A 27,261-nucleotide genomic window follows, 5' to 3' on the forward strand; every position below is an offset into this window, starting at 1 on the left:
TAGTCAACTTGTTTTTCCACTCTACTGGTACATTAATCATACTTGGCTGATATTATTATTATATCACTTGTCTCCTCTGTACTCAAGCTTGCATTCATTTGTTCATATAGTTGCATGTGTGTGTGTGTGTGTGTGTGTGTGTGTGTGTGTTGTATAGTTTTTAAGTTTGTAAAGCACTTTGTGTTGCATTTCTTTTATGTATTAAAAGTGCTTTATAAATAAAGTTTGATATTGTAACTGTTCACCACCCAGGACCCTACGCGTATCCTTACACACATCTTTGGAAGCTCCAAGAACAAGATATGAAACATGGTGTGATCGTTCCTTTGCGGCTTCTGCCCCCAAGTTATGGAACTCACTCCCCAGTGATGTGCGATACCACTGATTTTCTTTACGATCCGAATACCGAGTAAAATTTAGGCTGGGGTCGACAATACAGATCCTATACTTTGTACAAATATGCCTAATGTATCTGGTAAAAATGAAAAAGTAGTGTATTTCAAGTGTTGCTGCTCTTGTGGAATCCTCGTCAACGATAACAAACCACAGGGTGAAACAAATGATGGCGTTATTCTGCACTGAATGTGTTATCTTATTTATTTTCAACTCCGTATGTAGTGTCACCAAATAGCCTACTATAAACCGATACATACATTTGCTGTTTTATGATACTGAGTGACCCATTTTAATTGCCAGTCATTTTCTTAAATAAACACTGTGCCACTGTGCTTGCCTAGGCAGAAGAAAAAGTAGTTCCCACCAATCGCATTTCATTTGTACAGGACCTCAATGATTTAGTTGTCAGCGTGTTATTGTTATTATACATTATCTCAAATAAATCAAGTATCAAAAGTATTGATATTTTTATTTAAGAATCGATTTTTACAGCATGAAGATCTGGTGTCGGCAATATTTCAGTATCTATCTTGTGTCCTGCTATCTCACTCCTTAATGTTATGTTAGCATGCAGGATTATGTAAAAAGTGGTTACACTGCACAATAGTTTTTTGGGAGACACACACTTTAACACAGCTGTTATGTTCCCACTTGGCACGCTTAAATAAAAAAAAAAAGAGGTTTTGGAAAAGCGCCCTGGTTAATTTAATTTTAACACCACTTTAGCTTTACAATAATGTTACACTGTAGGAAAATGTATAATCATGTCCAATAATCCCTGCTCAATATTTGGGATATTTAAGAAAATGAAAACCTGAGCCACAATTGGATCCACTTATTCTCTATTGTGTGTTAACTCCAGTGGCCTCATGTATTAAGCTTGCATACGCACAAAAACCTGGCATGCGCCCATTTTCACGGCAAAGTTGAGATATATCAAAACTGACATTGACGTGTACGCACATTTCTACAGGCTGGGGATACTTTGGTGACACACAGAGGTGTTGGTTCGGGCTTTGCCAACATTAAATTCCAACAATGTAAAATGATCGAGACAAGGACTAAACATTCACTTTTTCGCCAATACATTTAAAACTTCAATTTCATATTGATATTTGCGTGGATGTCTACTAATTTATCTCGGTGATAACTTTGTCACCTATTGCTGTCACAATGTGTTCCTGACTTCAGCACCAGCTTGCGGACAGTTGCAGCAGTCCGGGGTTGCGGCACATTAATGGCATCGGAAATTTGTGTCACCCGTGTTGTAATAATAAACTGAGTAATCAAACAAGAGTCAAAGTCTTTCATATCATTTTTGACATGCTGGCATGTTAAAATGTGAAATATTTCAAACCAAACATTACATAACTTTTACATAGAACTCCGGCTGTTAGCACATTTTGTTGTAAGTTAAACAAATTACATTTACATTGAAGATAATCGGAGTCACCCGCCTCTTCAAAAGTTTTACATTTTATTGCAGTTTGCTCGAAACACAAGAGAGAGAAGCTGCCCCTACTGACTCCTATTGAATTCTGATTGACCAGGCAGAACTAAGGCACATAGCTAATTTGAATATGATTTGCATATTTTTAAGGGGCGTGGCCACGGCATGCCACATAAACATCTGCAATCAATTCCATGTTGGCTGGACTATAACAAAAAAACAATTGCTTTTATTAGTGCATGCGCACACTTTAATACATACATTTTCTGGATTTGAACGTATGCCAATTTTGATATATGAAATCCACACAACTCTTAATACACAAAACCCCTAGACTGCACTGCAGCAATGGAAATCACAGTCTTCACAAATTTTGCTGCATGACAAATATAATAATCCATCCATCCATCCATCTTCTTCCGCTTATCCGAGGTTGGGTCGCGGGGGCAGCAGCCTAAGCAGGGAAGCCCAGACTTCCCTCTCCCCAGCCACTTCGTCCAGCTCCTCCCGGGGGATCCCGAGGCATTCCCAGGCCAGCCGAGAGACATAGTCTTCCCAACGTGTCCTGGGTCTTCCCCGTGGCCTCCTACCGGTTGGACGTGCCCTAAACACCTCCCGAGGGAGGCGTTCGGGTGGCATCCTGACCAGATGCCCGAACCACCTCATCTGTCTCCTCTCGATGTGGAGGAGCAGCGGCTTTACTTTGAGCTCCTCCCGGATGACCGAGCTTCTCACCCTATCTCTAAGGGAGAACCCCGCCACCCAGCGGAGGAAACTCATTTCGGGCCGCTTGTACCCGTGATCTTGTCCTTTCGGTCATGACCCAAAGCTCATGACCATAGGTGAGGATGGGAACGTAGATCGACCGGTAAATCGAGAGCTTTGCCTTCCGGCTCAGTTCCTTCTTCACCACAACGGATCGATACAGCGTCCGCATTACTGAAGACGCCGCACCGATCCGCCTGTCGATCTCACGATCCACTCTTGATCCAATATAATAATCATGGAGTATTATTTTGAGATAAAAAAGAAAGTCCTTCCACAGACTTGCATTATATAATCAATTTCAAAGGAAGCCGGTAAGTCTGTCCTGCTTATGCCGACAGCTCGTCGAGGTTGACTGCTTAGTTGACATACATTTAAGACCCAAAATGCTCGCACTGTACAGTTCTGCAATATATTGTGTGGTCTTTCATACAATATTATTTAAACAAAGAAGCGTGTTGCATTGTTAAAATTGTGCTGTTTTAAATAAAGAGCTTTCTCACAGAACCAATTAAGTTCGTATGTTGATGTCCTACTGTATCACACGTTTTCCCGATGCGTCTGGACAAAGTCGCATGTAAATGTGCAAGCAATGCTGTGATTCCGGTTATGTGGACGAGCGCTGTGGATGTCAGCCAGTCCCCGGTTGAAACACTTGGCGAATACTAGAATCTTATACCTCATGATATGTCCCTATAAACAATCACATACAGTATATTGTGTAGCAATATGGTGGCTGCCCAACTTTCTGTCTCACCCCGTGGGCTGCAGTGTCTCAGAGCTCTTCCCTCTGGTCTGCATCCATATATGGATGAGCGCTGATGAATCACCGGGCCAAAGGCGTGCTCACTCAACTGGACACTGATTTCCTGTGGAACTCTGTGGAACCCGAATCACAAAACGGGCGAGTCGGCGCCGGCCAGCCGCGTATTTCTGCAGGGTTTCTTCTATCCCTCTGTAATTATGCCTAATCTTACTTGCCATCAATCATGTGCAAACACCTCCAGATTCTGTTTGTGTTTGAGTGACAAAGCGCCGCTTATCATGCCAATCAAAAGCCCTTTCACCAAGGCTAAATGTAGAAACAAACTGGGTTCTAATTATTGTACGGATAATTGCCTGCTGTTTAGCATAATTGCCTGTACGTCACGTTTCATGGCGGATTCTTTTTATGGTATGAAATTAAAGATGCTAAAGTCAAAGACTTTCAAAATCTGCACTTCATTTTTACTCTGCTTATTTTTGCCAAGTTTTGAGCAAATGAATGATTTGCAGTTCAGTAAAACATTTAAAAAAGTAATCCTGTATGACATTCTGACTACTAAGTTACATTTGTACCCAAATGTAGGGTATTTTCTTCAGCAAATTGTATTCATGCAAGCAAATGATATGTGATTATTATATCTATATATTAATATATTGCCAAAAGTATTTGGACACCTGCCTTGACTCACATATGAACTTGAAGTGCCATCCCATTCTTAACCCATAGGGTTCAGTATGATGTCGGTCCACCTTTTGCAGCTATAACAGCTTGTTAGGTTGCGGAGTGTGTTTATAGGAATTTTCGACCATTCTTCCAAAAGCGCATTGGTGAGGTCACACACTGATGTTGGTCGAGAAGGCCTGGCTCTCAGTCTCCGTTCTAATTAATCCCAAAGGTGTTCTATCGAGTTCAGGTCAGGACTCTGTACAAGCCAGTCAAGTTCATCCACACCAGACTCTGTCATCCATGTCTTTATGGACCTTGCTTTGTGCACTGGTGCACAGTCATGTTGGAAGACAAACGGCCTGCTCCAAAATGCTCCCACAAGGTTGGGAGCATGGAATTGTCCAAAATGTTTTAGTATCCTGGAGCATTCAAAGTTACTTTCACTGGAACTAAGGGGCCAAGCCCAACTCATAAAAAACAACCCCACACCATAATTCCTCCTCCACCAAATGTCACACTCGGCACAATGCAGTCCGAAATGTACCGTTCTCCCGGCAACCTCCGAACCCAGACTCGTCCATCAGATTGCCAGATGGAAAAGCGTGATTCATTTCTCCACAGAACGCGTCTCTACTGCTCTAGTGTCCAGTTGTGACGTGCTTTACACCACTGCATCCTACGTTTTGCATTGGACTTGGTGATGTATGGCTTAGATGCAGCTGCTCGCCAGGACACCGATTCAATTAAGCTCTCTGCGTACTGTAACTGGGCTAATTGGAAGGTCACATGAAGTTTGGAGCTCTGTAGCAACTGACTGTGCAGAAAGTCTTTGCACTATGCGCTTCAGCATCTGCTGACCCTTCTCTGTCAGTTTACATGGCCTACCACTTGGTGGCTGAGTTGCTGTTGTTCCCAAACTCTTCCATGTTCTTATAATAAATCCGACAGTTGACTTTGGAATATTTAGGAGCGAGGAAATTTCACCACTGGTTTGTTGCACAGGTGACATCCTATGACAGTTCCACGCTGGAAATCACTGAGCTCCTGAGAGCGGCCCATTCTTTCACAAATGTTTGTAGAAACAGTCTCCATGCCTAAGTGCTTGATTTTATACACCGGGCCAAGTGATTAGGACACCTGCGTCTAATCATTGGATGGGTGGCCAAATAATTTTGGCAATATAGTGTAATCATGCGCTGTTATTCTTGGATTCGATTGGCATTTTTTAAAACTATTTTTGTTTTCTATCCAGATTCTGAAGTGACTGCAGCTCTCAAAAGCCCACATTTTCAGTTGAGCTTGGGCGGTTTATGTGTTGTCGAATCTCCCGGCAAAATCTGGAACCGCGTCCCAAAACGTAATAAGGCCCGGCAGCGAGGGTTCACAAGTCATCATTTCTGGCTCCTCTCCTACATGAAGCTAGCCTCGATACACGCTTCGCTGAACGCACCCTCCATTACTCTGCACAATTCATCCCATCACTATTAAATACATTTTGCCTGCCTCCGCCTCCACAACAACCATGACACCGACTGATCCGAACACGTACATAAATTAAAGGCCAATATCTTTACATAACGCCACTGTCGTTGAGAATTAATGGATTTCAATTCAGCGGTACCTCAACTTCGAGTATTTTGTGCTAAGAGCTGTCTCTTGACTGTTATGCATCACATTCCAAGCAAAAAATAATAATTACAAGCATCCCCGCCATTAGTTGTCGTAGCAAATGTCCGAATTAATCCCGTAAGATCCGCTCATGTAATAAGCGTGCGTACACGCAGAAATCTGACTTTGAGACTGCAAAGTTGAGATGTATCAAGAGGGAACTGGGCGTTGAAATGTGCCGTGCTTCACGCAAACGTACGCACACTTCTACAGGCTGTGGATACTTTGGTATATAGGTTATACAAATGTAATTTATATGGGTGTAAACAGTCACCCACATCTTCTAAAGTTTTACGTATCTTTTAAACGGGGTGCAGCACTAATTTATCTACAGTCCCCTCGTCTGTTTTGGTTGGGCACATCCATCTTCTTCACCTTCTTCCTGGTGTCCAACCATTTCTATTTTTATTTTAGCGTGTATGCGGTTCTCAGAACACACAGCATTCTCATAATCTCAACCCTCTTTCTTTTGCTGGAACACGACAAAGAAGCACCTTGTACTGGATTGTAATTGGGCAGAGCCTGCAGAACTCACGCACATGGCTAATTTAATATGACTTGAGTATTTATCAGTAGAAGCATTTAAGTCCCATCTTAAAACTCCTTTGTATACTCTAGCCCAGGGGTCGGCAACCTTTACGCTCAAAGAGCCATTTTGGCAAGTTTCACAATTAAAGAAAGTAATGGGAGCCACAAAAAAAATGTTTAAATTTAAAATGAAAAACACCGCATACAAAGCTTAAATGCTTTGTGCTATGTTAACCAGGGGTCTCCGACACACGCACCGGCACGCACTTTAATGTGGAAATTTGATGTTAGTGCAGCCCGCGAGTTTTGACTGAATGGCGCTTGATAGCGTCATACTTGCCAACCCTCTCATTTTTCCCGGAGACTCCTGAATATCAGAGCGTGATGACACTGCATTTGGCGCCCTCTACAGTCCGCCCTAACGGTGTACCTGCTCGACCACACGTAGAATGCAATTTCAGCTTGCTCACGTAAGTGACAGCAAGGCGTACTAACTCAGCAGCCACACATCTTACACTGACGGTGCCAATACCCAGAATCCCATGCAGCCCTAACTCTTCCGCTCAACCAACGCACGGAGAGGGGGGGGGGTTGATGTGTGGGGGGATTTGGTGGTAGCGGGGGTGTATAATGTAGACCGGAAGAGTTAGGGCTGCATGGGATTCTGGGTAATGGTGTGTTGTGTTTATGTTGTGTTACGGTGGGATGTTCTCCAGAAATGTGTTTTTTCATTCTTTTTTTGGTGTGGGTTCACAGTGTGGCGCATATTTGTAACGTAACAATGTTAAAGTTGTTTGATACGGCTACCGTCAGTGTAAGCTGTGTGGCTGATGAGTAAGTATGCTTTGCTGTCTCCTGTGTGAGCAAGTAATAACAACATGCAACATGTGGCTGGACTGGCACGCTGTATGTAAATGCTATAGAGGACAATTACTGCAGTGCAATTAGGGCACGCACTTTATTTAGTAATTATAGTGCAAATAGGATAAATTTTTCCCTGGGAGTAATCTATGAGAGACACTGAGATCCATAAGTCTCCTGGGAAAATCGGGGGGGTCGGCATGTATGTAGCTGAGCCGCATCAGAGTGGTCAAGGAGCCGCATGCGGCTCCGGAGCTGCGGGTTGCCGACCCTTCTCTAGCTTTAAATAGACCCCTTTTTAGACCAGTTGATCTGCCGTTTCTCTTCTTTTCTGCCCCCCTCTCCCTTGTGGAAGGGGGGGCTCAGGTTCAGTGGCCATGGATGAAGTGCTGGCTGTCCAGAGTCGGGACCCGGGGTGGACCGCTCGCCTGTGCATCGGTTGGGGACGTCTCTGCGCTGCTGACCCGTCTCCGCTCGGGATGGTTTCCTGCTGGCCCCACTATGGACTGGATTCTAACTATTATGTTAGATCCACTATGGACTGGACTTTCACAATATTATGCTAGACCCACTCGACGTCCATTGCATCCGGTCTCCCTTCGAGGGGGGGGGGGGGGGGGGGGGGGGGGGGTTCTCATAGTCATTCACATTGACATCCCACTGGGTTGTGAGTTTTTCCTTGCCCTTATGTGGGCTCTGAACGAGGATGTCGTTGTGGCTTGTGCAGCCCTTTGAGACACTTGTGATTTAGGGCTATATAAATAAAGATTAAATGATTGATTGATTGATTGATTTAATATTATCTGGGCTTGCCCAGCCACGTGTCAGACATCCACAATCAATTCCGAAAGTATCAAATAAATGTGCTTGATTAATGTGTGTGCACACTTTAATAAATCTCTTTTTTTTGTTTTGAGTATGCCGTTTACTGGATTTGAATATACGCCAAGTTTTTAGTAGGAATCCACGCAACTCTTAATACATGAGGTCCCTGGTCTAACTCGCTAGCATTACCTTCTAGTTGAAGATCGACATAACAGAGTTTTTTCTGAGCATGGGCAGGAAAAAAGTGAGTGTGCAGGACAGTGCTGGGAAGAAAAGGTGGGTGATATTCATTGAAATAAACACCCGACAGAGCATGTAGTTGATTTGTTAAAGCAGTTGCACTGCTGGTCTGTGCCATATTGAAGCAGAAAGAAGTCAATAATGCCAGATAAGGATGTTGAAATAATATCTAAATGGCGGACATTTATCCACAAAAATACGGAGAAGTCAAGTAGAACTCTACACTGTGCAATTTTTCATCCATCAACTACGAAAATTAACCATTGTTTGTAGAGAACATTGAGCATATCTGTGTTTTTTAGGAAGCATACGCGATAGTGCTGACTAATCACAGTGTCACCAGCTGTGGAGAACAGCTCTTAGACGGGCAGTGGGTCAGAGACCCTCTCGTCATGTGATGCTCTGAGAAACATTTATTTCACGTTTCCAGTTAATAGCATGATTTAAAATGATATGCAGTGTTAGTTTGTTACTTACCTGCAGTATTAAGATTAGAGGACGCGCTGACTTTGCCACCACTGCTGGTGGTGATTTACTTACAACTCAGGAGGGGATCGAAAATGCGTCATCAATTCAACGTTATCACATGCTGTGTCTGACAATGTTTCTGCTAGTAATTTCACAATTTGATGCAATATCCAAATTGCAAGTGTTGCACGTTGCCCTGGTGCCTTCCTTTTTTGTGAACAATTCTAACGTCTGTGCTGCTGATCGGGACTGCGCCCAGTGACGTCATCCTTGATGACATCATGCGGGGGGTGACGTCCTGTGCGCCCACAGGTATCGAAAAGGTAATCGTTAAGCCAACTGTGAAATGATTTCCAGGGATTGAAACCCTAGGGTCCGGTTCTCAACAAGAACCGGTTTTTGATTCCCACCCCTGGCGGCCGCTGCTTCCTGTTGTGAAGTCACCTGTGTAAAGAAACAGCCGGCCATGTTTTGGCCTCCTATATCTCCACACACATATTTTACAGTGTTGGGATGACATTTCTTCACGTGATCAAGGCTTGTCGGGACGTGCTGCTGTCAGACACCGAGCTCTCCATGTCATCACGCGCCTCTGAGATATCTTGCGGCAGACCCCAGGGGTCAATTCTGGGACCAAAATTGTTAATCTTTACATAAATGACATCTGTGAAGTCACAGAGGACTTAAAGTTAGTATTATTTAAAGTACAAATAATAACAGAAGAAATATACAAAATAAAAAGATGGTATGACAAAAACAGACAATCCTTGAATCTCAGTAAAACCAAAATAATGCTGTTCCATAACAGCAGAAAGGAAAATCAAACACAGATACCATCGGCGGTGTAGAAATTGAACGAGTAAAAGAAATAACATTTGTGGGTATAACAATTGATGATGAAATTAAATAAATAAACCAAAAATATGTATTGGACAAAAACTCACTCCATATTCTCCACCACTCTCTTGTGTTACCATATCTGAGTTATTGTGCAGAAATATGAGGAAATAATTACAAAAGTACACTTCACTCACTAACCGTGATACAAAAAAGATCAGTTAGAATAATACATAATGTTGGATATAGAGAACATACAAACCCTTCATTTATCAAATCAAAAACATTGTAATTCAATGACTTAGTGCATTTGCACACAGCTAACATTATGCACAAAGCAAACTATAACCTGCTACCCAAGAATGTACAATAATTCTTCTCAACAAAAGAAGAGAAATATAACCTTAGAGGAAAGTCTAAATCAAAACATCTTTATGGACGTACAACACTAAAAACCTTTAGTATATTAGTATGTGATTACATTTTGGAATGGATTAGGCACAAAAGTCAAATAGTGAATCAATATGATCTACTTTAAAAACCTGTTCAAACTACAAGCGTTTGCAAAGTGCAAAGAAGAATTATGATAAACGTCATGGACTTATTGAAAACAAGATATAATTCATTAAGTGAATCGTAACTGATTTAATTATTGATAAGGAAAACTGATGTATTTAGAATGCATTAATGTAAATTGTAACTCATAGGTGCATTTTTGCTGATTTCGAACTGATATCCAATTGGGACACCCTTAGAGAGCTTGAAAGAGGTCAGTATGAATATGTATTATACTCATTTGTATACTCTAGCGTTTAAATAGACCCCCCTTTTAGACCAGTTGATCTGCCATCTCCTTTCTGCTCTGCCCCCCTCTCCTGCATCTAGAGGTTATTAGGTGACCACAGATGAAGCGCTGGCTGTTCAAAGTCGGGACCCGGGGTGGACCACTCATCTGTGCATCAGTTGGGGACGTCTCTGCGCTGCTGACTTGTCTCCACTCAAGATGATCCCCTGCTGGCCCCACTATGGACTGGACTCTCACACTATTAACTAGATCCACTCGACGCCCATTGCATCCCCACATCTGCGGTCCCCTCCAAGGTTTTTCATTGTATCCCATTGGGTTGAGTTTTTTCTTGCCCTGATGTGGGATCTGAGCCAAGGATGTCGCTGTGGCTTTTGCAGCCCTTTGAGACACTTGTGATTTAGGGCTATACAAATAAACTTTGATTGATTGACTTGAGCAGCCACCCATTGGCGAGCCAAACCAAACAATTCAGTGGGGCAAATGTGTCCCCCGGGCCACACTTTGGTCACCCCTGCATGAGCGTTGAGTCAGTATACACTACTACATGTCGCCATCTGTTTATTTCTCTCCAGAAAAGCACCATAGATTCGACCGAGCGTAGACGATTGGCAAAATTTAATGAATCAGATTCGACCAGGAAAGTCCTTAGTCAAAGACAGTACTATTGGGGACTATGAAGCACATATATTAGGAATGACAACCTAGTCGGTGTTATGCATTGGAAAAAAGGGGCATTTGACACAGGCTGACACAGCACTCATATTTCTTGTTGGTGTAAAAGACTAAAGTGATTGAGGGTTTTGAGGTTCTCTCTTATCAGCTCAGTGGCATGAAAGCAGAGAACCTGCACCAATGAATCAATGAGTTAAACCCTGTCATCTTCACTGCAGCCAGCCACATCTGCCAAATGGGATTGAGTGGGAGTGGCCACCTTGTTAAAAAAAAAATATACCAGTTCGTAGCTACAACCTTTTAAAATGCTACCTTTTGGATTATACACTGTCAGCCACCAGGAGCTTTTCCCATGCTTACAATTTGAACGTTCCTTTTGAAGTAGCAAAATCCCTAAGCGGCTGTATTAGAAACCCTCCTTCCATTTTTTCCTCGTCCAAAAGCTAGCTTCAAAAAACGAAGGCACGCACAGACAATAGAGACGGCGTTCTGTGTAGTTGTTGCTTTGAGGGGTTATTTTGGTTACCGACTCTGCTGCGCTGACTCAAGTCGCTGCAGCGTTTCTGACTGATGGAAACAAATGAGTATCATGTTCATCTCGGAGTGTTCAAGGCGGCCTCGTTGTCACCCCCTCAAATCTTTGTCAGGCCTGCCCAAGTTCAATTTCACACACTTCATGAGAAGCTAGGGCAGGTTGTCATTCTTGCTTAATCTATACAAGGCCCAAAGGCAGCGTGGGAGGATTTCGGTCCGTGGTGTCTCTCCAGTTCAACAACAAACTATTAAACTCTGCCAGCTGACCAAATATCTCGAAAGGGCAAAGTTGAAGTGGGGTTACTCATACGTAAAATTGTTTATTTTCATCTAAGGGTGTGCAATCACAATATTACAATGTCTCATAGACCAAAATGGCAGCAAATAATAATTTGGTGACTACAGTGGAACCCGTTTAAATCGGTCCTGGTTATGTCAACAATCCATCAATATCGGCCAACTCATCATGTCTCATACCAGCATGTTCTTATTAGTACCTAAAACCCTAATTTTGTCCAACATTTCACTTAAAGGGGCTGTTTGCAACATTTTCCCAGATGTTTAGAGGAGGCTAACTTTCCAATGTATTTTAAGCGATTTATCCCGCCGTCTTACGTCTTCCAGGACATAATGACGTAACCGGTATTAGTATAGTACCGCGATACTAATTAATCATTTTCGGTACTATACCGCCTATAAAAAGTACCAGTAAAATGTATATTATGTTTATAAAATTTATATTATCTTTATAAACTCAGGAAATATGTCCCTGGACACATGAGGACTTTGTATGATCTTGTAACTACTTGGTATCGGATTGATACCCAAATTTGTGGTATCATCCAAAACTAATGTAAAGTATCAAACAGAAGAATAAGTGATTATCACATTTTAACAGAAGTGTAGATAGAACATGTTAAAAGAGAGAGTAAGCGGATATTAACAGTAAATGAACAAGTAGATTAGTAATCAATTTTTATAGCTTGTCCTTTATAATTCTGACAAAATAATAAAATGATAAATGACACAATATGTTACTGCATGCCTCAGCAGCTAAATTAGGAGTCTTTGTTTGCTTACTTACTACTAAAAGACAAGTTGTCTTGTATGTTCACTATTTTATTTAAGGACAAACTTGAAATAAGAAACATATGTTTAATGTACCGTAAGACTTTTTGTTAAAATAAAGCCAATAATGCAACTTTTTGTGGTCCCCTTTATTTAGAAAAGTACCAAAAAGTACTAAAAAGTATCAAAATAATTTTAGTACCGGGACCGCTACCAAAATATTGGTATCGGGACAACACTACCATGTACGTACGTAATACATGCACACGCATTGGCTTTGTTCTTAGCTAACAATAACGATTTGAATAGCTAGCATTAACTATCATTTAATGTTTATTCTATCATAAAAAAAGCATTTTTGCCTTTCTTGGACTGCTTCTGTATGTATGCACATGCTTCCTGCGCATGGGTGAGTGACCACCGTAAACACCAATCATTTTATTCGGGCTGGTAAAAAAAATGTATTACACAAACTAAGTAATTGTGGAACACATAGAGAGTTTTAGCATCAATGAGTTGTGTTAAACCACTACTGGTAACGTGAGCTAGCCAGCGGTCTTCTTGTTATACTTTTTGCTTTGAAAAATGTTACTGTGAGAAAGTTGAAAACAGCACATTTAAGTAATTCTTACAAAAATCTATCTGTTCAGGTCAACACGTGCTGTAGTATTGTTAACTTCACCATAGTCCATAAGCAGGAACTAACTACACAGCATAAAAACATGAACACAGTAACTTCGCGCAGCAGTCCCAGCTGCAGTCAGAGGGTAGGAGACCCACACCCCTCGGCGTCCAGATTGCAAATGAAAGGCACATGTGTAAAGCTGTTTCCGCCCTGGTTTACAGAGCGAGACGTAAATGTTTCTTCAATGCCACACTATAAATAAATCCCATGGTTCTTTTTAATTTAAATTTGTCAATGTCGCAACCCATTTTTTTGGGATAAAATTTGATACATGCAGAACAAAATTGGTTCGATGTTAAAGAAAATTAACTATGCGTCAACAGGAAAAAAGTTATTTTGCCGTACTTAGATGCATTAATTTTTTATCTCACTTTTTTTTATCACCCCCACAACGTTATTCATCTCTCCTACAGCGTCCATTGCAATCAATTATGCAAATGAGGCAATTAAGTCATGTCGTGCCTTCTGGCGACTTTGCCTACTGAGGAGAATGCAACACTGGACTTCCTGTTCAGTGCAAAGTAAGCTGTAAAATGAAAGCATGACATGAACCCATTTCATTTTTTTATGTTATCTGCCAGAACTAAATATTTGCACATGTATTAAAGTCTTCATATTGTTGTAGCCAAGAACAAAATGTTATCTTTGTTAGATAAGAGTGTAAAATATGATATGAAAACAGAATAATCTAAAAAGAATGGAGGAAAAGGATGTCAACAAACTATCGTCTCTTATTGCATTCCCCTTGGGTCTCTGGACAAAGTCACAAAAAAATGTGCAAGCAATGGCTACTTTCGGTATCAGTTATGTAGACAACCGCTTATGTTGACGTCAGTCAGCGATCCCGAGGAGCATCAAAATGAACGGGTTCCATTAAAAAGTGACTTATTCCAGGTGATACAAGATTGTAGGTTTGCATTTGAAAGAATTTGTATAAATAATAAGTCCTTGTGTACCACCTAATTATGCCGCCTATAACATACACCTTTTTGCAGCTCTGCTGTTGATGAAGTGAGATGTTTACACCTCGTACGTGTTTGTTAGGATATTATGCAAAATTGCTGCATTCGAGTGAAAAAAAACAGTAGATCTGGCATTTTTCCATGCGCCTTTCACACAGAACTCAGCAAAGACAGATATAGCCATGGCCCAAATTGACCCAACCATAGATGCGATACGACACAACGAGCGTCTACTCTGACCTATGCAATTCACACCACAGCGATAACACGGCAATGTGGGATACCTTTACACACAGGCGGCTCTGTCACTACGTCAAAACAAACAAAAACATTGGCGGTTTTCAAAGGTAGTAGTAGCACATACTGAGGGCCTGGTCTCCTGAAGGTTTGCATGTATTAAAACACATGCAAAGTTGATAGTGCACGCAAATCTGGTCAAGTGAGCTTGTGCGCAGAAGATTGTGTCGCTCAAATAAGCAAAATAGATAGACAAACTATGTGCTGATTATCAATATTGGGAGGAAGAGATGCAACTATAAAATTATTTAGCCCTTGCTATGTGATTTATCAAGACAAAGTGTTCTGCGGCTGCGGTTTTGCGTCTACATTTAGCACAATTTAAATCAACATGCAAACTGGCACAGTTACGCACAAATGGCTGTGGGAAAAGTGGGCGATCACACTGCAAAGACAGACGATGTGGTTAGTGTGAAAACAACTTTTTGCAATGTGCATTCCCATTAGCTACAAGGTGTGCTAAAAATAGGTTATGTTGTCTCGATCAGGGGTTCTTAACCTTTTTGACTTCTGTGCCCAACTTTATCACTGCAGAGGGCCCACTCAAATAGTAACACTGAATTAGTATTCTTACTCTTGTTTTAATCAGATTCAATAATCATATCTAACTTACTTAAACATTTAACAGGATACAACTTGGCAAATGATATGAAACCATGTGTTAATCACAAAGATTATTATCAAGGCGTTGGTCAGGCTGATTACAAAAATAAATACTAAGCAAATATACAGCAAAAGAAGGGACGTACAAACTGATGAAGAATACATTTACATAGAATTATGCAGTGCTAAAATTAATGATTTATAACTGAGTTAATAATAAATAATAATAATATATGTTTCTTAACTAAACAGTCAATACATTTCATTCATTAATTTTTCATGTATTTATCTATTTCAGGCAATGACATAAAAAAGTACAAAGTTGACAACACATAATAATATAAATATAAATATATATTGTCATGCAGAAATATAAAATATACATTTCATTAATACAAGTTAAGTGTATGTGAAAATACAGTTTCACCACTTTAATCATAGTTTTTGCACCTGAAAACGTATTTATAACTTTAGCGCCAGACTTCTTCTGTTTGTTTGATATTGTCATTAATGCCACAAGTGGTGGAAAAGTGTATTACAACTGAATACCGCTGCGACGAATACGGGTCGCAGCTGAGAAACATATTTTTGGTGGCCCTTTAGGGGGCGCTTGGGACCCAACAATTGGCCAATTGGTTAACAAACACTGGTCTATATCGCACTTCTACATCGCCCAGAAACGGTGCTACATATTATATTTTTCTGAGGAAACATGATCAAACAGCACAGCTTGGACCATTACAGCATATGATGTTATGAATGTGGGCGGAAATGAGTGTCTTCATGGTGACACTAAATATAGTGCATTCAAAATCCTCATTTAAAAAAGAGAGGTCTGCACCACATTTGCACTTGTCATCAATTGTACACTTAGTCTTAGTAGATCAGACGCAACACTCCCATTCTATTCAACACTTTTCATATGGATCTTACTTTTGTAGTTGATCAGGCCTAACATGTACATTTAAAATGCCTTTTTTGCTTCAAAAGGTAGCAATGACATGGCCAGAGGTGGGTAGTAACGCGCTACATTTACTCCATTACATCTACTTGAGTAACTTTTGGGATAAATTGTACTTCTAAGAGTAGTTTTAATGCAACATACTTTTACTTTTACTTGAGTATATTTATAGAGAAGAAACGCTACTTTTACTCCGCTCCATTTATCTACATTCAGCTCGCTACTCGCTACTGTTTTTTATCGATCTGTTAATGCACGCTTTGTTTGTTTTGGTTTGTCAGACAGACCTTTAAAGTAGGATCTATCGCATGCCTGCGTTTCACCAATCAAATGCAGTCACTGGTGACGTTTGACTCCGTTTCACCAATCAAACAGAGCCAGGCGGTCACATGATTAACAAGCTTAAGCTTACATGAACTCAACGTCAAATTTGAGGAAGCACATCGCGGTAAGTAACGTTAGTAGATATTTTGGCTGTCACCGTAGGCTGATGTTAGCTTCCCTGCTATGAATCACTGTCAAATAAATGTACATCGTGTGGGGACATTTATTAACGTACTGCAGCCTCATAGACACACATACACACACACACTCACACGCACAGTCACACACACACACACACACACGCATGCATAGAAACACCAATCAGTTTGTTCTCAGGTGCAGCCCACACCTATCAGTTTATGGTTTGCGTAAAGGCTAACTTGTTATTTTCCTTTGTAATCTCTGCCTACTGAGCCTATGGTGCTGTTAAGTTATTGTGGCTCAATTTGCCTTAATTTTTTTTATGTTAATGTGTTATTATTTAATATATATTATTGTTTTAGTTGCTTAAGAGATATTCCTGGCTCTGAATTTTCTCATTACTATTTTTATGTTTTTGTGCATTATTTGTTGCCGTCATCATTAAACGAACAGGTTACTCATCAGTTACTAAGTACTTGAGTAGTTTTTTCACAACATACTTTTTACTTTTACTCAAATAAATATTTGGGTGACTACTCCTTACTTTTACTTGAGTAATAAATCTCTAAAGTAACAGTACTCTTACTTGAGTACAATTTCTGGCTACTCTACCCACCTCTGGACATGGCATTGTGCAATGTAATCTCACATGTCAGTTCGCCTCCACACTGGTCCAGATTGTATTCACCTTTGATTGAATAAATACGGGTAACCTTCAGCACGGCTTTTTGTTAGTAAATGTGTGTCATGCCCTTCACTTGTAAAATATAGGACAACTAAATAAAGCGTCCTCTGGAACCCACTGCCAGTTCAAGGCCATCTCATTGGGTCATCCAGTACTCTGCAATGTTAATGGATTTAGTGCAAATGCTTAGTCATCGTTTGTACGTCCTTTTGCTATTTACATTTCAACACAGGAGGGACAGACCATCGGTTGGAACGTGGGGGAGTTATCTCATTATGATATTCTGTGTGGATAGACCCGTAATAAGGACGTTCAACATTTCTGACTACATAGAGGTGACCTTCTTGTCACAAATATGAGCTATGTGTTTTCGGGAGCTTGCCAAGATAGCAGAGATGAAAATCCCTGTCCTCGTGCATAAAAGGGAGTAAGTGGCTTGAAGTTAGTGCAACGTCAATAAATATGATGTCACAATGACACTACTCATTCATTTTTCAACCGACTACCTATCACAGATTTTATTGAGACATTTGGGGGCAATGTCACAGTAAAATAAATCTCCAACTGTGTGTTTTACACAGTTACATGCAGTTAAGACACAAGTACGATCCATTTACTCATTTATTTGTAGGTTTTGGTGGGACAGTGCTGGTATCGCCAGCTCAAAAATTATAAGAATACAAATGATCATATTTACTATGAGTGTAATGGTAAACACAGCACGGTACGTACCTGGCTTTTAATGCCCCAGTTTGGTTCCTTTTGGGTACAGTAAATACTTAGCTTATGTGTAAACAGCTTTAATGTTTGTTTTTGCTTTTAAATGTAACATGCAAAACCAAAAGCTGCTGACAAGTAAATAGAAATATAATAATCCAATAAGAATATTAAAATATAAATATAAAGTACAGAAACATTTAAGAGACCGCATTGATACATTTTGTACATCAAAGATGATAAAACCAATGTACAGTAAAGTTAACCTTTACTATAAGTTCTTGATATTACATTTTATTATTAAATAAAACAGTTTAAGACATTGTCATGCAGAGATATGAATATTATTAACTTGTACAACATGTATTGTACAGAATAGCAGGAGTATTTATTCAGGTCGAAAATTGACAGATTACATTACCAAACATTGACATTGACAATCAAATCATGATTGTAAAAATCTACATTTTGTGTTATTATTGTTCGAAACTGGTATCAAAACATGGAAGTGCAGCTCTTCTCCTCTGAATGCAAGTGCTCCTACAGCAGGAATACACATTCTATATTCCTTCAAAATACAAAATCTGGCAAGAAACCAACACACTGCAGGTATTGTTTTTATTGTCATTAAATCGTGTTTATGTCCTTTTTGAGTTGAGCTGTTTATAAAACATTTCATTAAAGCAAACTCTTTGTCCAGTGATGGGAATATACTGAAAATTATCTGTCCAGGTTACACCTTTTAATGACAAAATATTATATTCATCTGAATAATCACAATTATTTTTAAATTAACTATGAGCAAACTGCGATTAATCGCAAATGTTATATTTAATTGTTTGACAGCCCGAATATACAGGGATATCCTGATCAACATATTTGGCCTCCGATCCGATTTTTGGCCTCAGATCCGACCAAATTTCGAGTCTTGATCCGATACATTGACAATAAATTATAAAACTATATAGGCTAGCGAGAAGGCTATGGCTACTGGTCAAACGTAAAACGATGCTTCGATCAAATAAACTGCTGTTGACTCATTTTCATGGTCGATTCTGTTGACTAAGGACCTGATCGACTAAGGTCCAAATACCATTTGCTAAACTGTGTGTGCAAACAATAAAAGTGTGTGTACTATTAGTGTGTTAATTGTGTGATCTGCTAACACTGTGTACAATTGACAACTTGTGCAGACCGCCCTAAATAAATGACATGTTTGCATGTTCTACTGGCTGTGGCCATGGAGACACATATTTACTCCACATTCATGTAATGTTATGCTGGCCAACCTGTGTGCAATGTTGTTGAACTAGCACCACATATCTATAATCTGTAATAGCTTTTCTGCAACATGTAATCTCAATCAAGACAACAGCAATTAATTTTAGCTGAAGGGAGGCAGTGGACTATCACAACAGCAGCTCATTCATGTGTCTGGAATGATCCAAACGCAAGAAAATGCATATTGTACGATTTTTTTTTTTTTCAAATAAGAGATAATGTGATACTACATTTCCTAAACGAAAAAGCGATTTGAAAGCTTTGCACCAAAAAAATGGATTACATGTACATGCGCCGGCTTTAACACCCCGAATATTTAAGGTGCAAAATGTACCTACAACAGTATTATTAAAAAAATATATACATTAGAAAGAAGACAGGCAGAAACAGACAGCTGATTCCGCCGAGGTTCGGAGACAAGAGAAGCTGCTTTCCCCAAGCTTGGCACCTGACAGCCAATGACGAGTCAGGACTGAAACAGGAAACTGTGACAGTATGAGGTCAGAGCGTGTTTTTGGTTGGCTCTGTTGCCTTGTCGACTGGGAAGTTTACAACGACCCCCCTACCCAAAGGGAGAGACGGAGTGGCAGGTGTCCTATAACTGGACTCATCATACTGACCGCATTTCCAACCGACACTGACATAATCCTACAAAAGGAACAACGCTGTGGAGGAGAGACCCCCTGCTGCTGAGTGAATCGAATTGATGAAAATAGTAACAGTGACGGTGGATCAAAAGTGAAGTGTTCATTAGTTGCACACATGAAAGTGTAGAACAAACAGCACACTGACTTCGTCCCTTATGAATACCGTATTTTTCGGAGTATAAGTCGCTCCGGAGTATAAGTCGCACCGGACGAAAATGCATAATAAAGAAGGAAAAAAAACATATATAAGTTGCACTGGAGTATAAGTCGCATTTTTTGGGGAAATGTATTTGATAAAACCCAACACCAAGAATAGACATTTGAAAGGCAATTTAAAATAAATAAAGAATAGTGAACAACAGGCTGAATAAGTGTGCGTTATGTGACGCATAAATAACCAACTGAGAATGTGCCTAATATGTTAACGTAACATATTATGGTAAGAGTCATTCAAATAACTATAACATATAGAACATGCTATACGTTTACCAAACAATCTGTCACTCCCAATTGCTAAATACGATGAAATCTTATACGTCTAGTCTCTTACGACATGAATGAGCTAAATAATATTATTTGATATTTTACGGTAATGTGTTAATAATTTCACACATAAGTCGCTCCTGAGTAAACTATGAAAAAAACTGCGACTTATAGTCCGAAAAATACAGTAATTCACATTATTCCTCATAATAAATAACAGTGTTTGCAGTCATGTGAAACAAGTAGGAAACCTTAGGATTGCTATGTTTTTCAACCAATCCTGCTAGAATCTTATAAACACATTATTGTCAGTCTCCTTAAGGTGTGTACCAAATTTTGTGGCGATTCGGCCAAACACCCTAAAGTTACAGTGGGTGTTTTTTAGAGCACATTAAGCTGCGTGAGATATTTTCAGTAAGTCGGACTTATCAAGTAAAACTTGCAGCCCCATGTGGTGTTTTGTTCAGAAAAATAACACAGCTAGAAATTGAACAGGGGTGCTTGTTTTGCCTACTTTCCACCCTTTTGTGTGCAGTTACCTTACACAAACATAAACACAAGATGTTTAGAGAAATGTATCTCAGAATGTGGTCCGCTGACCAGGGTTGACAGTCATTTGAATTTGCACAATTCTGGCTCTAAAAGATTCTTGATATCCGATTTTTTTAAGAGGAATGGTGAAAATGTTACTGTGCATTTCTCACGGGGCAAATTTTGACAAGTACATAAATATCGATCCTTTGAATTTGAATACAAATATTTGGAAGTTTCTTTCACAGTTTTACTTTATTTGTGAAAACCTCATTAAAAAAACATTTACACCCATCCTGGTGTTTGTGTTCGAGATAAGAATGTTCCGATCAGGGTTTTATGCTGCCGATTCCGATATGATCACATGTATTAACTGTAATTGTTTGTATTTATTTATGGTGAGTGCTATTTACAATGTAACAATATCATCACAATATTTAAACAACTTCTTTATTTTATTTTGTTACAACCAATTGTTTGAGCAAAACAAAGTCCCTCGTGTTGCGATTGTTGCCGTGACTGCAGGATGCAGAGGTAGCAGGCAATGTGCAGGTGAGATGGTGCCTTCATTAGGAACAACAGGCAAAAGCCACACAGTGTTGCAGGGACTCAGGAATAATACCTTGTAGTCAGTGTACAAGAGTAACTCTGTTTTACTACATGCCTTGCACCAGTATTTTGTTTCTGCGTGTTTTTGCTCTCTAAGTAAATAAGTAAATTGTACGATCTGTACACCCCCTGTCCTCCTGTGTCCAGGACATAATTCCCTGACTTTTCAAACATTGACAAAAACAACAATAACAAAAAGAGCTTTAGAGAAAAAAATATATATATATAATTACTCTGGTATCTATCACATACTGATACCACGCTTGGTATCAACATCGATCTGTCTTCCATTTGTGTGTGCTTGGCTAAACAGCAACAGAACAGCCCAACAGTTGTTGTTTTATTATTCTCTCTTCAGACTGTTAACAACAACAATAATAAAAACTGCATGCTTACTTTCTTATGTACTGCAGTTCCATTTAGCTGTGTTAAACTTTACGAAGCACTTGTGTTGTTACAAGCTAGTTTGGCAACTAGCTTAGCTTTCTTGCTCCTGCTTGTTCTTACTCTGTGTGTAACATGTTTAGCCTCATCCTTCAGTCCTCCAGTGATGATAATACGTGTAAGAAATGTAGTTTCTTTGACGCTATGGAACATTATTGACTTAGCAAAAGCGGTCTTTGTAGAAAGTTAGCTGTCTCGCCTCTGTGGAAGTTCTTTTTGGTCGGTGTCGAAAATAGGAACCGACATTTAAAATCATGGACGGTTCCAGGAGAATCGGAATGTAAGAATGCTTTATGCCCAACTCTACATCTGACTCTTTTTGTTACGGCTCAGACTCCTGCCAACGCCTCTCTTCCGTCTGTGCGCTCCAGTGAGCGCACCTCGGGACACGCCCACGGGTGCGCACAGCCAGGGGACATTTGGGCCGGCGACCCACCACCAGTTCACCCCTCCGCCCACCCTTGACTTTTGTTCCTGTGTCTTTGTTGGTGGTACGACCAGTAGGACATCTGGAACCTGTCCATAAGGAGGGGGGTACTGTTACGGCTCAGACTCCTGCCAACGCCTCTCTTCCGTCTGTGCGCTCCAGTGAGCGCACCTCGGGACACGCCCACAGGTGCGCACAGCCAGGAGCGCGCCGTGCGCGTCTCCGCCCCGCAGCATCCGCCAGCTGCAAACGATCACCGGCATTCTGCACACCTGCACATAATGAAGGACCTGCCTTCATAAGCTCGCAGAACCTGCCAGGCGGGGCCGGAGTATAGTCTTCTTTACCCTTGTAAGCATCCTGTATCTGGCTTCCATCCCGCGAACTCGCTCTTTCCCTGTGACTTCCATGTTTCCGTTGTTCTTATGTTCTTGTTGTCTTCCCGCAGCGCTTCCCGTGTTCCCCTGTGTCTGTGATCCCTTGTTGTTCCCCTGCCCCCCGGACTGCCTTTTGGATTCTCGACCTCCCGCTTGGACTTCCTTCTCTGACGCTTCTCTCTCGCCCCGGATCACCTGCCTGCCCCTGGACTTCCTCTTCTCTCGTGCAACACTTGGTAACACACACTTCAGCTAATCTACACACATAGTCACTCTCATACACTCTTGGATTTTGTCACACTCCATTCTAGTTTATTAGTATTGTTAATTATTATTATATATATATATATATATATATATATATATATATATATATATATATATATATATATATATATATATATATATATATATATATATATATATATATATATATGAATGTCATTATATATATAATAAATAATTGTACATACTGCCATCTAGTGTCTGTCGCCGTCACCTCCCCTTTAGTTGAAACACAACACTTTTTTGATGTTAAGTGATCCTTTTTGCAAAAAAAGGTTACGAACTTTTGCAAAAAAGCAGTGGTTCTCAAACATTTTTCACCAAGTACCACCTCAGAAAGAACTTGTCTCTCCAAGTACCACCATAATGACCAAAATTAAAATAAAGCGGCGTATGAGGCCTAAGTATTCATTAAAAAGAAGGTAAACCTTTTGTTTAACAAGTATGTTGGATATTTTGGGCTATTGTAACAGTACACACAGTTTGAACAGTAACACTGTGTTTAAATATAGGAAAATAAAACACTGTACTTTCATCAGGTGATTATTTGTCGTACCACTAGATGGAGCCTGCGTACTACTAGTGGTACACATACCACCTGCAATAGAGCTTTGAAATCCAATATTTGTTCTGTAATATAAAAACAGAGCAAGGAGTATGATTACAGACTTACGGAGGGAGTGCCACTCATCCTGTCTTATTGTCTTGGTGATGTTGTACGAGAGGTTCTTGGGTATTGTGGCTGAGGAGTAGTGGTACTTGATGTAGGAGCATCTTGCAATGGAACCTACAGAGGGAAAAAAAACTGTTTAGAATGTTGACCATTGGTATAAAAGTTCATCATTACTTGGTGATACAACACAGCATTATTGCAACTTTTTTGTGCGATATTTGGTGTGGTTCCGTTTCCATTTCTATTACATAAGGTGATGAATCATTGATGGGGTGATTATATGACACCAAATTGTGAATGTCCTCATGCATTAGCAATTGTACTGTGGGCTTTGGCTATGTGCATTATCTTGCGATGATGCTTATCAAGTTATTTATAACTGATGGGAAAAACCCTCACATTTTCTATTTGGGCAAGCCGCATGGGCTCATCATGCACAAGCGAGTAGGCTGGGTCTGCACCAGGGAAGTGTACCTCCCCCTCGACTTCAGGCATCAAATTGCCTCGTGTGAATGCGTAATTAATCGCCCTGCAATTGTCCAGGGTGTAGCTTTTCTCGAAAGTCGAATGGACCTGAAAGGATATCCAGCATAGAAATGGGATGGATTGTGCGGCTACATTGACTCACAGGTTGTTGCATAAGCGCCACACTGACGACACAGAGCAGGACTTAAAGGAACGATGTGATAAAAATGCTACCTTCTATACATCCGTGATTCAGTTCCGATACAATGTGTGCCGTTATTGACAAAATAGGCAAATCCAAAACCCAAGACTCTTTTCTGACATTGCTGAAGGATTACTTGAAACATTCTGTCTGTACTGAACATTTAGAACTCTAACCCAATGGCATAATGTGCTCTTTTAAGGCTATTACCTCGGGATGTTCCGATCAGGGTTTTATGCTGACTATTCCAATAACGGTCATCCATGAGTGAGATTGGTCGATACCAGTACCGATCACATGTACGGTATTAGCTGTACATTTTTTTTAATTTATGTATGCTCCTCCTGTGTCTAGGGAAATATTCCCAGAGTTTAACATTAACAAAGACAACAACAAAAATTGTGAATGATTGGCAAAATTCCCAAAAAATGTGCAGTTCCCCTTTAAGCGCAAGAAATATGACTAATGGGGTGAAGCTGTATTTTCATTTACACTTTGAATTTGATTGACAGTTAAGTTAAGAAACATATTCATTAAAAAGTATGCTTATTTATTTTAGCACAATGTAATTGTATGTAAAATTATTTATTAGAGTCCCTTTTTATGCTGTAAATTTGGTTAGTGCTTATTTTTCTCCTCAGCTCGACCTAAGCCTAAGGTGTATGTGTTAAATAAATAATAATCATGGTTTGGTGTCATTTGACAAGGTTGTAAACTGCAAGTGGGTTAGATATAATTATTTAATACAATGAAAATCCATTGTAAAATTAGTTCAGTGTTAATATTTGAGTGGGTCCCGGACCCCTCTGTAGTGGAAAAGTTGAGCCAAGAGTTCAAAAAGGTTAAGAACTGCTGAGTTAATGCATCAGGTTTGACAGATCTGAACTAAAGGTACAATTACATTACTACAGTCCTTTACTGCTATATTTATATAATATTTTTTCAACTTTATTTATTCTGATTATAATTTCGTACAACAAATTAAAGGCAACAATCACAACATCCTTCAATGATGTATCAGTGTCAGTATACTGGCTCTATATTTACTTAGTTAGTAGAAGATCGATACTTAAAGTTGCAATATCGCCCAACCCAAGGACACACTAAATGTTTATTCCTCGGAATAATTTCTTGTTTTGGACATCTTACAGCATGTCCGCCCTAATTATCTCTTGCAAGGCTGCCAGGCTTAGTGAACACTATATTATTGCAGTCCCGGGAGATTTTGAACAGCACAAACAGAGATCATAAGGATATCCATCCCCCAAACGAGCCTCTATTCCGACGTCCTGCAGCCATCCATGCACATACTCTGGCACAAACCCAGGAGATCACGACAGCTGATAACGATAATTAGCCTTTCATGACCATCTTCCCTGCAGTCGGGACCCATTCTCTTTCATTTCCTTTCAGATTTTGATTATGATAAAAATGGGATTTCTAAAACTGCTACCTACTGCAACATTTTCTTTTTCAGAAAATTCAGTTCCTACAAGCGTAAGCCTGTCAATATGGATTCCCATTAAGATTGTAGCACTTGGTTCCCAATAGAGCATTTTTGCATAACAACTAAGGCAAAGATGCTTGTACCAGGATCAAAAAACATATTGATTTATCAGTCATTGTCATACGCGACAAAACACATGCTTGTCTGGAGGCCAGCACAAATCATTGTCGTCAATGTCAGAACTCCTGGCGTTTGAAGGCAAGCCGTGATCTTACTCTGTGTGATCCTGACTGCTTTCGACGATGCGCTGATGTCTCGTTGTAGAAAAAGACAGACAGATCTAAGAAGCTGGCGGCCAGTAGAGTTATGGAGCTCAAATGGATTTTCCTGACGTTCAAGGAAACCCCAAAGCGCTGGAAGGAATTCAAATGTGCCAATAAACTCAACTGCTTGGAACACAGCTCACCTAAGAACTCTCACATAGATGGCTGGTCATTGAAAGAAGATAATATCATTGATATTCACTTATATTATTGGATTTTAAAGAATTATTTATGCAGTGCTTGTTTAGCTCTTAGGGAATCAATGTTGCTCTTGTGGAGCCCCTATGGGTTGTGCTACACATACTGTACTTTAGAAGACATGCTGCTATTCACCTAATACAAGTTGCAGTGGAATTTTTTTGGCATGACCCCAGGATGTAGAGACAACAAGCAACATATACTGTATGTAAGATGATTACTTTATTAGGAACAGCAGGCAGAAGCAACGCAGGTAATGCAGGAACTCCGGGATAATGCCTTGTTTCAGTGTGCATGAGTTACTGTGTTAACACATGCCTTGCACTAGTCTTTTGTTTCCAATATTTTTTGCTGTCTAAGTCAGTTCAATTCAGTTCAGTTCGGTTTCAGTTTATTTCAAACATGCATACCATACAATGTAATGCATCAAACAATTCCAGTTATTTCATTACAGCATAGCAGAGTTTATTTAATCCTACCCCTTTTCATACCATGGCAATTTTATCCAATTTCCTTGTTCTCCGTAACAGAACAGTGAACAAATAAATAATAAAAAGATGATATACCATAATAAGCAAACAAATATTAAATACGTAAATAATCTTTGTCTCAATAAAAAAATTAAAAAAGGGGGGAAAAAAAGGGGTTCAAGATGTTCATCATAATTCTTGTTCTGTGTACTTTGTCAACACTTGTAGTTTGAACAGTCTCTTAAACTGAATCATAATGGTGCTTTGTTTGATTTCTTTGGTTAATCCATTCCATAATGTAATTCCACATACTGATATGCTAAAGGTTTTAAGTGTTGTACGAGCATATAAATGTTTTAAATTAAATTTTACTCCAAGGTTATATTTCTCCTTTTTTGTTGAGAAGATTTGTTGTACATTCTTGGGTAGCAGGTTACAGTTTGCTTTGTACATACTTTTAGCTGTTTGCAAA

The 27,261-nt window shown here is 39.9% G+C and overlaps 1 protein-coding gene across 1 annotated transcript in view; it reads right to left on the reverse strand.

Moving 5' to 3' along the window:
• tmem178bb (transmembrane protein 178Bb) overlaps positions 1-27,261 on the reverse strand; it is a 224,403-nt gene that overhangs the window by 89,289 nt on the left and 107,853 nt on the right. Inside the window, exon 3 of the mRNA XM_062065686.1 lies at positions 23,685-23,798. Coding sequence (XP_061921670.1) covers positions 23,685-23,798 — 114 coding nt within the window. The remainder of the gene's footprint in view (positions 1-23,684; positions 23,799-27,261) is intronic.

Source organism: Entelurus aequoreus, linkage group LG12 (genome assembly GCF_033978785.1).
Source record: "Entelurus aequoreus isolate RoL-2023_Sb linkage group LG12, RoL_Eaeq_v1.1, whole genome shotgun sequence".
NCBI classification, from domain to species: domain Eukaryota; kingdom Metazoa; phylum Chordata; class Actinopteri; order Syngnathiformes; family Syngnathidae; genus Entelurus; species Entelurus aequoreus.